The following is a 13,462-nucleotide window of genomic DNA, read 5'->3' as shown; positions in this document are numbered from 1 at the left end:
CACGCACAACATGTGTAAGCCAAAAGGTTTAACACTGAGGCTAAAGCTACATGTACATCCTGGGGCTGGGTATTGATTCTCAATACCTTTAATATATCGACCAAAACAATCCAAATTCAAGTAGTATTAAAACTTCTCCCATCAAAAGATACCTTCATTCATTCTTTTTTGTACACAGATCTAGAAAAAATGATGATTTGTATCATTTTGCTTGCAGCCACTAGTGTTCTTTGACGTAATGTGACATGTGATTGGCCCACTAATGCAGCAGCTACAATCTGTATAGACTGTGGCATGTTGAAGTTGAACATAATTTATTTCCATAGCTGGCAGTTCAGCGTGATTAAAAGGCACAATAAAGTTTGAAAGTATTGCTATACTTCACACCGGTGCCATCTGGGGGCATTTTATGCAAATGAACACTTCCTTTTGCATAATAAGTAGTGAATGGAGTGAAAAAAAGTAGTAATCAAGTTAATAAGTCTCTTGGTATTGGTATTGGTATTGGTTTGTTTTTTGATGATACCCAGTTGTATATATGTCTCAGGCAAAAACTGCACCCTTACCAGTGGATGGCCCATGTAGGCTATATTTAGGACATGAAAATCGAGAAGAGTTGTTCTTCTATTGCAGTGTAGAGGAACTTAGCCCAAGTTTGTTTCTTAAAATAGGATTTGAAAAGTAAAAAGTAAAATCAGATTACTACAGCATTTAATTTTTCTCTTGTAGTTTTGGTTATAGAAAGACCAAAAATGACACCACCCTGTTTACACAGATCCTTAAAGGTTTTAAAAGGCTTAGAATTAATTCGTCCAACTTCATAATTGGTATTTAAAATGTCTGAAATCAATCTTTTATAAGTCTTAAACTGTTAAAACATAGGTGTAGGATTTTATTAATTGGTTTTTTTTTCATTGCATTGTGAAATCTCAAAAGAATTCTTTTATTTACCTTTTTATATGTATAATTTACCAAAGGGACCTCAGAATAACAGCAACAACAAAAAAGACATGTTTTCTATTACAATAAAACTAAGGCAAAATTGTTCCTAACATGAAGTAATAGGTGTCCCTTCATGTTTTTTTCCTTCAGGTGGCAACAGAAAAGTCTTAAAAAGTCTTAAACCTAACTGTCTTAAGCTGGAGGATCCTGCAAATGCAGAGTATTCCTTTTATTGCCACATCATTCACAGCGCTTTAACATGGAGTGTGGAGAGATCCAAAGCTTGACAGGTCTGCCTTGCCCCGCTATGACTGGACAGTCACTGTTCAAGGGGAGGGCTTTTGCTAAAGGTCAATACGTCAAAGTTTGTATTTAATACCTAATGTGATATCACTAATACATATAAATTGTCTGTCAGAAAGACTTAGCGAAACCAAAGCACCTGCTGTGTGCTCAGAAAACCTTCTCTGCTCCTGATTTCACTCCTGTAACTCGATCTTCTCGCACACACAGCTTGTCCTGATGAAATTTTACAAACTCTTCTTCTCTGGTCTAAAAATCCTGAGCTAATCTGATCTTGGGAAAAATAGCCTGCTGTAGATTCATGGCTCCTGTCTCATTTCGCTGATCTCTTGTCAGATATTTCCTGTTGAAGTTTTCATATGAAGCGTACAGAGGGTCAACCAGCTAAGGTTTCATATTTACTTTTCACATTTCTGGTCTTCAAAAATACACTGCCCCCAGCCATGGGTGACCTTGCATGCTCGTGCCTAAGCCTTAGCGTGAGTACATACTGTATACGGGTATGTGTGTGTGTGTGTATATGTGTGTGTGTGTTTGTTTGTGCATGTTCTTCACTCTCAGCAAGCTGTGTCCCAAGAGCTACTTATAATAATACCCTATCATACTCATCCTGTCATCAATCTCTTTACCTAACACAGACAAGACATACCTGTGACACACACACACACGCATGAATACTCACCATCTGGAAATGGTAATAGTACTGGGAGAGAAAGTTTGTAATGTGAGATTGTTTCAGGATTCAGTATGTGTGAGTGTAAGAGAAGGAAAGGGTTAAAATTGCTTAAACGTTTGGGGAAGGCAGGAACCATGCTGGCTCTGTTCCCGCCCCCTTTCTCAGCTCTGACCTCACTCTGAAACTTGTTCCCCTTTGTGTGTGATACACACACACACACACACAAACACACACAGACACAGACAAACACACACAGACACTTGCTCAGTCACATGCCTATACACTGCTCACTGACGCACACGCTCGGTCGCTCGCACATACACACCTTGTACAGATCTGTGCACATTCTGCAGGGAGCTCAGACAAAAAAACAACGCAGGGCTACTGTGACAGACTGGAGCAGGAGAGCAAGTTTGTCCAGCGAAAGGAAAGGTCCCTGTTTGTTCTGTGATTAAAGGTGGAGCAGCCAAAGGGGAGAGGAGGAAGCGGAGAGAGAAACAGAAGAAGAGCAAGAGAGAGAGAGGAAGGGAGAGGGGGAAGAGGGCAGCAGTGTTGCGCCACATTTAGACCCGGAGTAAAGACAAGATGTACATGGGGGACCGATTAATGGAGCTCTGCTGAGAGTGATGAAAAGCTTTTCTCTCCGAGGCAGACAGACAGGCAGCAGGGAGTGTGCTGCTCTCACATGAGGAATTCAGGTGCTCAGAATCACTCCAAATTTATTCACATCATCCCAAGAAGAGCAGATTTTTCACCAGTAGCATGGATTGCATCACCCCGGTCATCCTGGCTCGGCACTGGAGCCACCGGTCATAGAGCTGGTGTCCACTCCTGCAAGAGGTAATGAGAACTCCTGGGAAGCCGTGGAGAGCCGGACAGCCCGACAGAGTGAGACAGACGAGGAGGAGGGCCGGGTTTTACAGGGATGAGAGCAGCCACAAGCTGAGGAGAACCAAGAGAGGGAGAGCAGCGGAGCGGCCGAGAAGAGGAGGGTGAGGACGAGTTAAAAGAGAGCATATAGGCTGAAAGAAAAGATGAGTGTGCCGACGAACTGTGGGTTCTGTTACTCCGTGGAGCGGAGTATCACTGTGCGCAGTGGGAACATATGGGGATCTCCGTGTGCTGTCAACAGACCCATTGACATCATACAGAAACGCAGGCGGTAATTAAGAGCTATCTCATTTACTCTCACTCCGTCCTTTTGTCTTTCTCTTTTTCTTAGTGTGTCCTTTCATGTCACTCACACACACATAGACACACACGTACATACAGCATGTGTAACATTATGCAGATAATGTTTGTGTATATGAGGTCAGAAGCATAGTTCTGTTGGCAAAGTGAGCTGGTATTGGGTTGAAAGTTAGTTTTTCAGTAGTTTTGACGACTACATAGAATAAATGACAATTTCTTGTAACAATTTCAGTTTCTAGAAGAAGAAAAATGTAAATCCTGCAGGATGCTAAAGGATGCAAGACTTACTCTCTGAGTCTTTTAGAGAATGTCAACATACATGGCTGTATCTGCAATCTGCAGACTGCATATAGTCTTTTATCAGCTGCAATATTTACCAAAAACATTCTTCTGCTCTTATCATTTGTTTTGGGTTCATATCTGCATTTCCAAAAATATTTTTTTTATCGTATTTCCTCTTGACCCCTTTTTTGTTGGACTAGGCACTGCTCCAAGGAGTGATTTATTTTCTCATCACGCAAAAGTCACCAAATATGTGTTCATTTTGAAGAACTCGGCAGCAGTCAACGAGATAAGGCATGAGGGAATTGTGAGAAAATAATAGCTTTTGATTCATTTTTCATTTGAATTTTATATAGCAGCTAAGTAAAAAAAAAATAGCACTTCCTATAACCTTAAATAAATACTGCAGTTCGGTTTATTCTGCCATGAACACTAATGGTAAGTCACAGTTGTGGCTAAAGATAAACTAGCTGTGGTTTTACTATATTATATAGCTCAACCATGACTTGAAAATGTTCCAAATTAAAATATATCACAGATAGGGCTGCAATTAAAGAATATTTTTATTGTTGATTAATTTCTTGATTTGTCATCAATGAGTTTTTTGGCATAGAAAATGTTTATATGACATTTTGTAAATTCCAGAACTGACAAAATATTCTGATATTTTATAGACCAAACAGCTAAATGAAAAATGGTGAATAGGATTTCCCAAAGACCAAGATAACGTCCTAAATATCTTGTTTTGTTTGGAACCTACAGATTTTATGTTTACTATCACAGAGGAGTTGAGAAGCCTGAGATTATTCACATTTAACAAGCTGGAGTCAGAGTATTGACTATTTTATTTATTTAAAAATTACTTAAACTTATTAATTGATTTTTTAAATTAGCTGGCGAACTAATCGATAAATTGATTAATAATAATAATAATAACTTTATTTATATAGCACCTTTAAAAACACAGTTTACAAAGTGCTTTGACAAACAAGGCAAAGCTGAGGCTGTAAACCCCAGACTTTATAAAACAATTAAGTCAATAATGCCGACGAAGGGCAGATAAGAGTGAAGGCAGAATAAAGTAGGGAATTCGATTGCAGCTCCAGTAATGAAGAAAGAAATGTAAGGACAGAAACTACAGCTGATATTACATTAAGTAGCTGCCAAACCCTTTTAAAGGCAAATAAATTTAACATCTTGCAGACGTACATTTGTAACATATTGTAATATATAATTAAATATAATTATGATGATGTCTTGCAGTTAGCAGTGAAGTCAGACATAGATTTCACATTGTGGTTAAATAAACTAATTGGTTATTGCTGCAGCTGTAACCACCAGCCGGTTTGTTATGTCTCTGAACAGTAACGTTTCCCTGCTCTGTCACTTTGCAGTCAGTCACGGCATCCATGAGAAAACCTTGTTTGTTCTCTGCGTAACATACGGCCCCTTTCCCATTAGGCTTTAATGCCACTGTCCTTTTACACAAATATTCTCACAGGAAAAGTCCACCATAGGTTTTGTAAGTTTGCACATAATCCTCAGTTCCAGCGGGGAGGCTGTGAAGGAGCTCCTAGAGATAAAGTCGTGTTTACTTTACAGTCCTCTGTCCTCTTTCTCAGGCAGGAGCCTTGTTGTTTATCAGATGTAATGCAGAACAGTTGTGAGTAAGGGGGTTTTAAAGGGCAGTTGTCCTTTCAGTTTAATTCCCCTCAAGACCAATGCCAAGAATTGACTTCTGCTCTTAGCTAAAAAAAAATGTCCTCTGTGGCCAAAATTTCAGGGGTAATGCAATAGTATGGAAATGTCAGACTGATACTTGTCACACTGCTCCTAAGATTACTTACTCTTAAAGACAGCCAGGAAATTCTCTGCCCGCTTAATCACAGTTTTAAGAGCAGCAAGATCAATTAATGTGCCCTGAGAAGGGGAGTCACAGCCTGGGAGGCCGAGATGGTGCAGCTTTATTTGGGTTGAGGCATCGATCTTAGCAGGGACACCGGTGATGGAGGAGCAGACTTTGTTAGAGTCTGTTCATTCTCTAGAGGAAAAGCAATCATGGCAGCAGAGACGCATACCTTATCAGCATTGTCAGTGCCCATTTTAGGAATCATTTATATCTAAGTAAAAGTTAGATTTATGAATTTAAAATGATTCAAAGTAAATATTGATGGTATTTGGCATAAACTTTTTTTGGTATATTCCTCTCTCTTGCTCTGCTTCCTCTTCAGTTTTCATTATTTCTTTTTCGTCTTCCTTTTCTGATTCATCTACCTCCCACAATTTAGATCACAGGGATGATTAAAAAGTGAAATCCAGAGAGCTGCTGTTGACATACTGTCCAGAGATCTTTTAGTATAGGTAAAATATACTTATGCATGAGTGCATCCTTGCGTAGGCATGAGAAAAGCTGACAAGATGAACCTTTAGGGAGAGGAAGGATATAAATCTGTGGCTTTTGACATCAGACACCTAAGTGTCTCGCGTGTCCTCGGTGCGTGATTTAAAGCTCAATTATCTAACCGCAGAACAGCCAGATAACAGTAGCCCTTTCTGCTTAGATTGATAGGTGGCAAGGGCATGCATGTTTTTACATGTCTGTGAGTGCAACATCTACCATACAAACTGAGATGCTAAATACATCTGTTCTCGATACTGTACATACCACAATACGTGATGAGTGGTGGCGGTTTACTTTGCCCGTTGGCAGTTACCGGTTTCTCTTTTCAGCTTTGAGCTGTAAAGGTAACACCTGCTTTTCCTAAAAGAGGACAGATAAGAGGATTCCCTCTGAATTCCTGGGACAGCAGCAGCTTATTGACTTTGATGTTTTACGCTGCATTCATTTATCCTTTGATTTCAGTTTTATGAACCTGAAATTGACTTTAGGCTATGAAAGCAGTCTGTAAGGCACCTTTAATCTGACTGTATTTGCCAGCTCAGGACATGATAGAACTTTTTCCCTGCGCTAGCAGTGGAGCTCTTGGGATGGGGATGTTGGTCTGTAGATCCACCACTTTGGTTCAAACTGAAATCTGTCAGTGATTTTTTTTTTATATATTTATTAAATTCTAATAAGAAAATCAGAAACAGAATGAGATAACAACAAATAATGATAATTTTAAAAAATCAAATAAAAGCAAAAACTAATTAAAAGTGATGGACAATGCAGCTATTTAGTCACAGTAATGAGCCAGGCATTAGTGCTGTCTGTGACATTTTGTACAGATATTCCTGGTCCTCAAAGGATGAATTGGAAAGACTTTTGGTAAACCCTCAGATATTTCCTCTTACCCCACCATGAGGTTGACATTTGTCGTGAGTCTTGAGTGAAATATCTCAACGACTACGGCAGTGATTGTCTATGTCTATATTGCGTACGTTTCTGATATTCATGTCTTCCTGTCTTAACGTGCTGCACCACCAACAGGTCAAAAATGTAATTTGTCCAATACTTTTGATTATGACTAAAACCTGAAAAACAAATGACATTTCCATCAGTCTCAGATGTGCAGGACTCCCTAAGAACGTATACGTGGTCAGTGCCACATGTCTTTGACAGCTTGCATTGGGTCATGTCATCACTTTTTGGATAAGTTAGCAAAACGGTCACCTAAAAAGTTGTTAATGGAACTTATCTTTGCCTTAACACAAAGATGTAACTTCAGCTTAAACTGTAACTGAAAACACAGATGATGTATTATTTTGTGATCATTAGTTCATGAAGATATACTTAAATGTTTGCTCTTTGTACTGCTGACGTGGCTCCAACCCTAGAAGTCCCTGCATATTTTCAAAATGTTTTTACCTGACTGCTGATAAATTGTGGAGTTGACGGTCATAACTTTGTAATGGAAAATATGCACAGCTGAATAGTGCAAAAATATACTGATATTTAGATTAGCTAAATTATGTCCAACAACAAAAATCCACTCAGGTGGAGGTCTGTATTCTGATATCGATGTAGTATCTTGCATCTGTAGATGCTCAGCCCAGACAGGCTTAGAAGGAAGACTTTCAATTTCCATGCACTTAAGTGAGACCAAATTCTGTATACAAACACTATTTAATACCTTTATACTTGCATGCATCAAGTAAATGATTTCATTTTGTGTGTATTATTTAGTTTGCCTAATTTTCCAAGCTTTCTAAATAAAGATAACCCAAACTTTGGTCTCTTATCAAACAAAAAAAAAAAAGCATTTTTGTTCTGCGCTCTAACAAAGGTGCACACAGGTTATCATATAAAGTATGAACCTGCACTTAGAGCATGGGTGGAGAGCAACGGTGCTCGTCCAAGCGTTCACACAGCTGCGTCTTGTAAAACCACGGCCATCTGGGTAAGATACCAAGTTTTTAGGGAGTCTGTCAGCTCTACTGTGTTTGCTGCTAGACAGCGAATGTTGGCGTGCTAAATGTAGATGGTGAGCATGGTCAACATTTTACTCGCTGAACATCAACATGTCAGCATTGTTATAGTGAGCCTATTAGCATTTAGACTCAAAGCTCCCCTTTGCTTTAGTGCAGCCTCACACAAGATGCAGGGCTCTACACTCTTGTTTTTTTTTATTTTTATTATTTTAAATGAAGTAGTTAAAGATCTTGATTAAAAGTACAATTATTTGCTTCACGCAGGATCACAAAAGCTCTATTCTCATGTCAAATTGAGAATGAAATGGCAGTTAATGGCTCCATTACTTTGAGGCATGTTGCTCTCCTGCTATTTACAGCCTGCTGTGTGTCTGTCCACAGGCTATTGATCTAATTTCTCTCAACGCTTTCTGCAGAGAGCCAAGTATAAAATGAAGTGGCAGTGACACTGAGCATTATGCAGCTATGACAGCTAGTGAATGGATGGAAAAATCCTTAAAGATTATTTCTAAATGAACCACTGACAGCAAATACAAGCATGAGCTTTGTTGGGTGTTTGGGAGTGAGAGAGCATGATTTATGCACAGAGTAATTTAATAGGAATTAAGAGTCTTAAAAAGACGACAGCTTTGGCAGGTTGCATGTGAGTGAGGTAACTGAGGTTTAGCTTTAGAAGTGCATTTCTTAGAAACATAATACGCCTTTCTGTCAGCTGAACCTGGGAGGAGAGGAGGGGAAAAGAGAAATCTTCATCTGCATGATTTATCAAATTCTCCAAGTGTGAATGTTGGACACACTCAGATGTTTTTGATGCCAGACCCTGTCAAGCAGTTACTCTTTTTTTTTTTTCGTTATAGATACGTTTGTAGACATAAACTCTTTTCCTTGAGATAGATACACAACACTTGTGCTAGAGGTCAATGACTATCTAAATTTACCAGGTCAGTCGGCCTGTGATTAATGAATCTGTGCCTTTAGTCACAGTATATGAATCGCCTCATTTACAGAAATTATTAAGTCATCCCGTGCCCTCCACAGAGCATAACTCTCACTGGCCCTGGCGAGGGAGAGGATTTTGTTGTAATAAATGTGTCTGACAGTGTTTCCAAAGCATTTCTTAAATCATCAGCGGCTTCTAATGGTGGTCTGGCCCACAGGGAGCGTCATGGACCCTCATTTATCTCCCTCATAAGTGGGAGGCACAGGTCCGCTGGTGTTGGGTTGCAGGCCTCACACACGCAGAAACACACGTACTGTACTCGTGTGGGCCGTGGTGTCCGGCTTGTACCTGTGTGTTTGTACTCTTGGAACAAGCTCCCTCAAATACAGTTTTTAGTCGCTGAATCATTTGTTAAGAGTATTTGCAGTGTGACAGGCGTTATGGGCTGAATGCACTCCTAAAACCCAACAACTTTACTGTCCAGTAATGAGCTTTCCAGACACAAGTGAGCAAGAAAAACTCTTTTTGTAACACGACAGAATAATTGTGCAATTATGTGCCTGCGTGTATTTTTGTGTGTGTAATGTCCGTGTCTAAAGCAATATGAAACAGTATAAATTCTGCAGTGCTCTCTTGAAATTGAACAATTAGATGGCAAGTGTGCTTTACTTACATGATACTGGTGAACAGAGATTATAGAGCTGCAGCGAGAATTAACTATTAAATTAATTGCCAATTAATTTGATAAATATCAGTTTGAGTAAATGTTTGAGGAAAAAAAAGTAAAACTTCTCTGATTCCAGCTTCTTAAATGTTAACATCTCCTGGTTTCTTTACTCTATATAAAAGTAAACTAAATATATTTGGGCTGTGGACAAAACAAAGCATTTGAGGACGTCATCTTGAACTTAGGGGAACACTGATGGGTTGTTGGGTTTTTTTTGTTTTGTTTTTTTTTAACCATTTTCTGACTTTTTTCGACACCATTGAGAAAATAATTGACAGATTAATCAACAATGAAAAAAATGTTCTATGTAGCCCAAATAGATTATGGAAACAGTACACACATCACTGAAATACTGTGCTGTATTTTATGTTCAGTTTAAAACATCCTTGCCTCCCTCTACACATTTACATCACTGCTGAACTTCTTGTTGTCTTTGTGAGAAAGACAAATTAAGTGAAACTTGACCCACAGTTCTAGAAATTGTAATATGTGTACATTTTAAGCCACATTTAAAGTTTCTTCATTTTCTTGTAATGCCTGCCCGTTAAAAGGAATACTTCACATCCCAAATGATGATTTGTATATTAATTACTTACAGCGTGATCTTGAATTTTTGAAGAGAACTTTGTTTTTCTCATATGCCTCTACTGTGAAAAAAGAGAGTTCTTGATGAATTTAAGCGTGTTTAACAACAGCAAAACTATATCAAAACATCTGTTCACACTCTCACACAACTCATGAAGTGTAATCCAAGTCACATTTATCTAATTGTATGCTCAGTACTTTCTAAACATGCAGCCCTTTCCAACGGGGAAACTCAAAACCAGACCACCATAGCCAAAACAGTAATTTTGACTCGCTGAACACGGGCGGATTTTAAATTATTTTAGTACTAAGAACCATCTAAATATTGTTTGAGTTAAAACTGCATGAAGTTGATTTATGCTCTGCAAAGCCACATATTGAGTGCATATACAGAACACTTTTATTTCTCTCTTTTCCCACATGATGTCTGATGTTTCTCTGCGCTCTCATCTCACCTCACGAACCTTTACCGTTAAAGCCTCTCACTGATCGTGTTTCGGCACTTTTATAGACCAGGTTCTGAACTTTTCGGAACCTTTTCTGTCTCCCGTTCCTCACTTCCTCTCTTCAGACCCACCACTTATGTTCATTTCCCTCCAATTCTTCTCCACTCACTTCACTGTTTGCTTTGCTGCGCTATACGATCCTGGAGGATAATAGTCCTCGGTGAGAGTGTGTGTGTGTGTGGGTGTGTGTGTGTGTGTGTGAAGGTAGACACTGTCGCTCCTGTGACTCACTGTAAATCTCTTCTGCTCTCAAACTCTCTCAGGTTTATTAACCACTGCCAGTGTTTCTTACCTCACTCTGTAGCCCTTTACACAATGCAACTGTGTAGTCCTTATCTGCAAGTTTTTTTTACAAGTTTACTTACAGAAAGACAAACTTTACTTTAACCTAAGGAATGCTTTTACAGTGAAAGACTGGTTATCCAATTCTTATTTCACAGAACAGACACAAAAGAGCGCAACACTTTCTCAACTTTGACTGCTCTCAAATTGTTGGAATTTTTACAACTGATAAGAGCTTATGTAACATAAAACCAAACAGTAGATTTTTAGGAAAGAGAAAAACACTGCAATCAAGTTTATTATTTAAAATGGACAAAATCAGTCTTTTCAGTCTTTTCCTGCTCACCTCCCTGATCATGATACTATACTGAGCTACAGTAGCTTATACTGTATGGACTGATTGATGATTGACAGAGATACTGTTCTCAGCAGACACTTTACACTGTTAAAGGGATACTTTTCAACCACCTTTGTATCATAGCAATGCAGGTAGTTTGTGTAAATGAACTGTTGTAAACTTCCCTCAATCTTACCAGTGCCCGGATCTTCCTGCTCATCTGCAGAATGTGTCATCTGTGGGTTTTTGCTGGCTCAGTGGTTGTTGCTCAAACTACAGATTGTGCTTACATGTTTTTGTATGGCCACTGCCACAGACACAAAGATCTCAGAAGCAGATCGAGAGAGGAGCATCTCACTCTCTCTCTCTCTCAAACTCAGATCAAACTGGGATCAAACTGTAAAACTAGGTACTACTGATCAATTATAAACCAAGATTCTGTTACTTTGTTTCCCATTTCTTGCGTAAATGTCTTGAGAAACATATTTGCTACTGTATTGCCGTGGATGAGTACAGAGGCAGATTAAGAGAGAGACCCAACCCTCTCTGTCTCTCTTGCTCTTGCTCAAAGCTGGACTGAAATCCAACCAAAGGGTAAAACTAGGTAGTTCCGATTGAGTATAAATCAAGATTATGTTACTGCACTGCTTATGTCTTGCCTAAAATGCTCCTGTTTAGCTGTAATAGCGAGAATTTGTTAAAAGGAAGTGGGCACAATTCTGCTTCCTGCACAGTAAAAGAGGCTGAAAAAAGAAATTAGCAGCACTGATAAAATATGAGCAAAGATTCTGATGTTGAACTGATTATTTCTTGCCTCAAATGTTTTTTAGAACGCGTTATAGCTTACTGTACAACTGTAATATGAGTTAGCTTGTTACCAGCCGACCGCTCTTGTGTGAAACGATCGACTTTGCAGTTCGGTGCAGTGCATTCTTGTAGTTGTACGTTTTCTCCTCTTGAGCAGAAGCGAATAGCACAGCCTTTTTTCACAGTTTTCTCTGCTCATGTTGCATCAATTTCAAAAGAACTTGCGGCTCTACGCTGCATAGACAGCCTTTTTTTTTTTTTTTAAAGAAAGCATCTTTCAGCAGTGAAATACTTCTTCAAGTGCACCAGAGGTCAGCATGCGCTCCACCAGTGCAGGCGTCATGTCGGCATTGTGTTGTTTTACAAAGGAAAGATCAGAGGAAGAGGGCTGGGCTCTGAGAGGGTGATTACAGCAGTCAGAGAGGGAACACTGAGAAAACAGTTCACATGTAATAATAATTATACACACACACACATGTACACGCACAGACGTACTGTACACATACACACACCAGTTTGGTCTTTATTTTTCTGTCTGTCTCTTGCGTTTAGCTGTCCTGAGTTCATAGCAAAATAAACTGTTCCGATTTAATCACAGTGGACAGACTTAAGTACAGTAAGACAGGGGCGCCACACACACACACACATACACACACACACACTTTTTTAATGTGTGTCGCTGAGAGAAGCAAATACAGTCTTATATAAAGTCAAAACTTTGTAGTCTTTGTTGTCGTTGGCATAGATCTATTTGTTTCCACTACATGTGTTAAAATGACATGTTTTATTTTCTTTATGATAAAATATTGTTTCTCAACAGGAGAAACTATGCCGTCTTTTACACATCACCAGCTCTACACAAACATATCCCATTATGCAGTTTGTCCTCTAACTGTGGCCTGTTTCATAAAAAGGTCAGTGAAGTGATTCTGTGTTCCTGCTTTTCTTTTATGCCAACTAATGCTACATTGGCTTACATTCTTTAAAAACCATTTTTCACTGCCTGATTCTGAACAATGCACATACATGGAAATCGCAGTTGCATAATGTCTATATTTAAAAAAGGTTGACATATTGGCTGTTTTTTTGTTGGGTGTAAAATGATAGATGGTAATGGCTGAAAGGTTATTCTTTGTGTTGCTATTCATAAGTATTTTCTGAAATAATAGCCGCTAAACTGCACTTTTTAAATTCAGTGTTGAATACTGTGAGTGGGATCTAAGTGTAGTGTGTGGCTGTTTCCCACATGGTTTTTAACAAGGAGGATTAGGCAGTAACAGAGACAAGGGCACAAACAGGGAGTGCTGGGAGCCAGATCTAATGTTTTCCTGTATGCTGTTCTCTGCAAAGCTGACAAAATTTGCCTACCAGCACCTCTAACACTCCACTCTTTCGCTTGATGCTCTTCGGGATGGCTGAAATTATTAATGTTTACACCATGCAAATCTGTGCGTGTGTATGCATGTGTGTTTGTGTGTCTGTGTTTGTGTGTGTGTGTGTGTCTCTACATGGC

General features: G+C 39.1%; 1 protein-coding gene across 7 annotated transcripts in view; it reads left to right on the top strand.

The window, feature by feature from the left end:
• The window catches only part of pde4ca (phosphodiesterase 4C, cAMP-specific a), a 66,406-nt gene that overhangs the window by 26,316 nt on the left and 26,628 nt on the right, over positions 1–13,462 (top strand). The window contains exon 1 of one of the 7 annotated variants that reach the window (XM_042497490.1): positions 2,226–2,913. The exons of 4 other annotated variants lie outside the window; for them this stretch is intronic. In XM_042497490.1, coding sequence (XP_042353424.1) covers positions 2,765–2,913 — 149 coding nt within the window. In that variant the 5' untranslated portion in view covers positions 2,226–2,764. Of the gene's footprint in view, positions 1–2,225; positions 3,084–12,745; positions 12,864–13,462 lie in introns of those variants that run through there. 2 more of the 7 variants (XM_042497492.1, XM_042497491.1) reach the window with 2 other exon arrangements.

This window comes from Plectropomus leopardus, chromosome 12 (genome assembly GCF_008729295.1).
Source record: "Plectropomus leopardus isolate mb chromosome 12, YSFRI_Pleo_2.0, whole genome shotgun sequence".
In the NCBI taxonomy this organism is placed as follows: Eukaryota; Metazoa; Chordata; class Actinopteri; order Perciformes; family Serranidae; genus Plectropomus; species Plectropomus leopardus.
The sequence above is the reverse complement of the archived record's forward strand: the minus strand, read 5'-3'. Positions and strand labels throughout refer to the sequence as shown.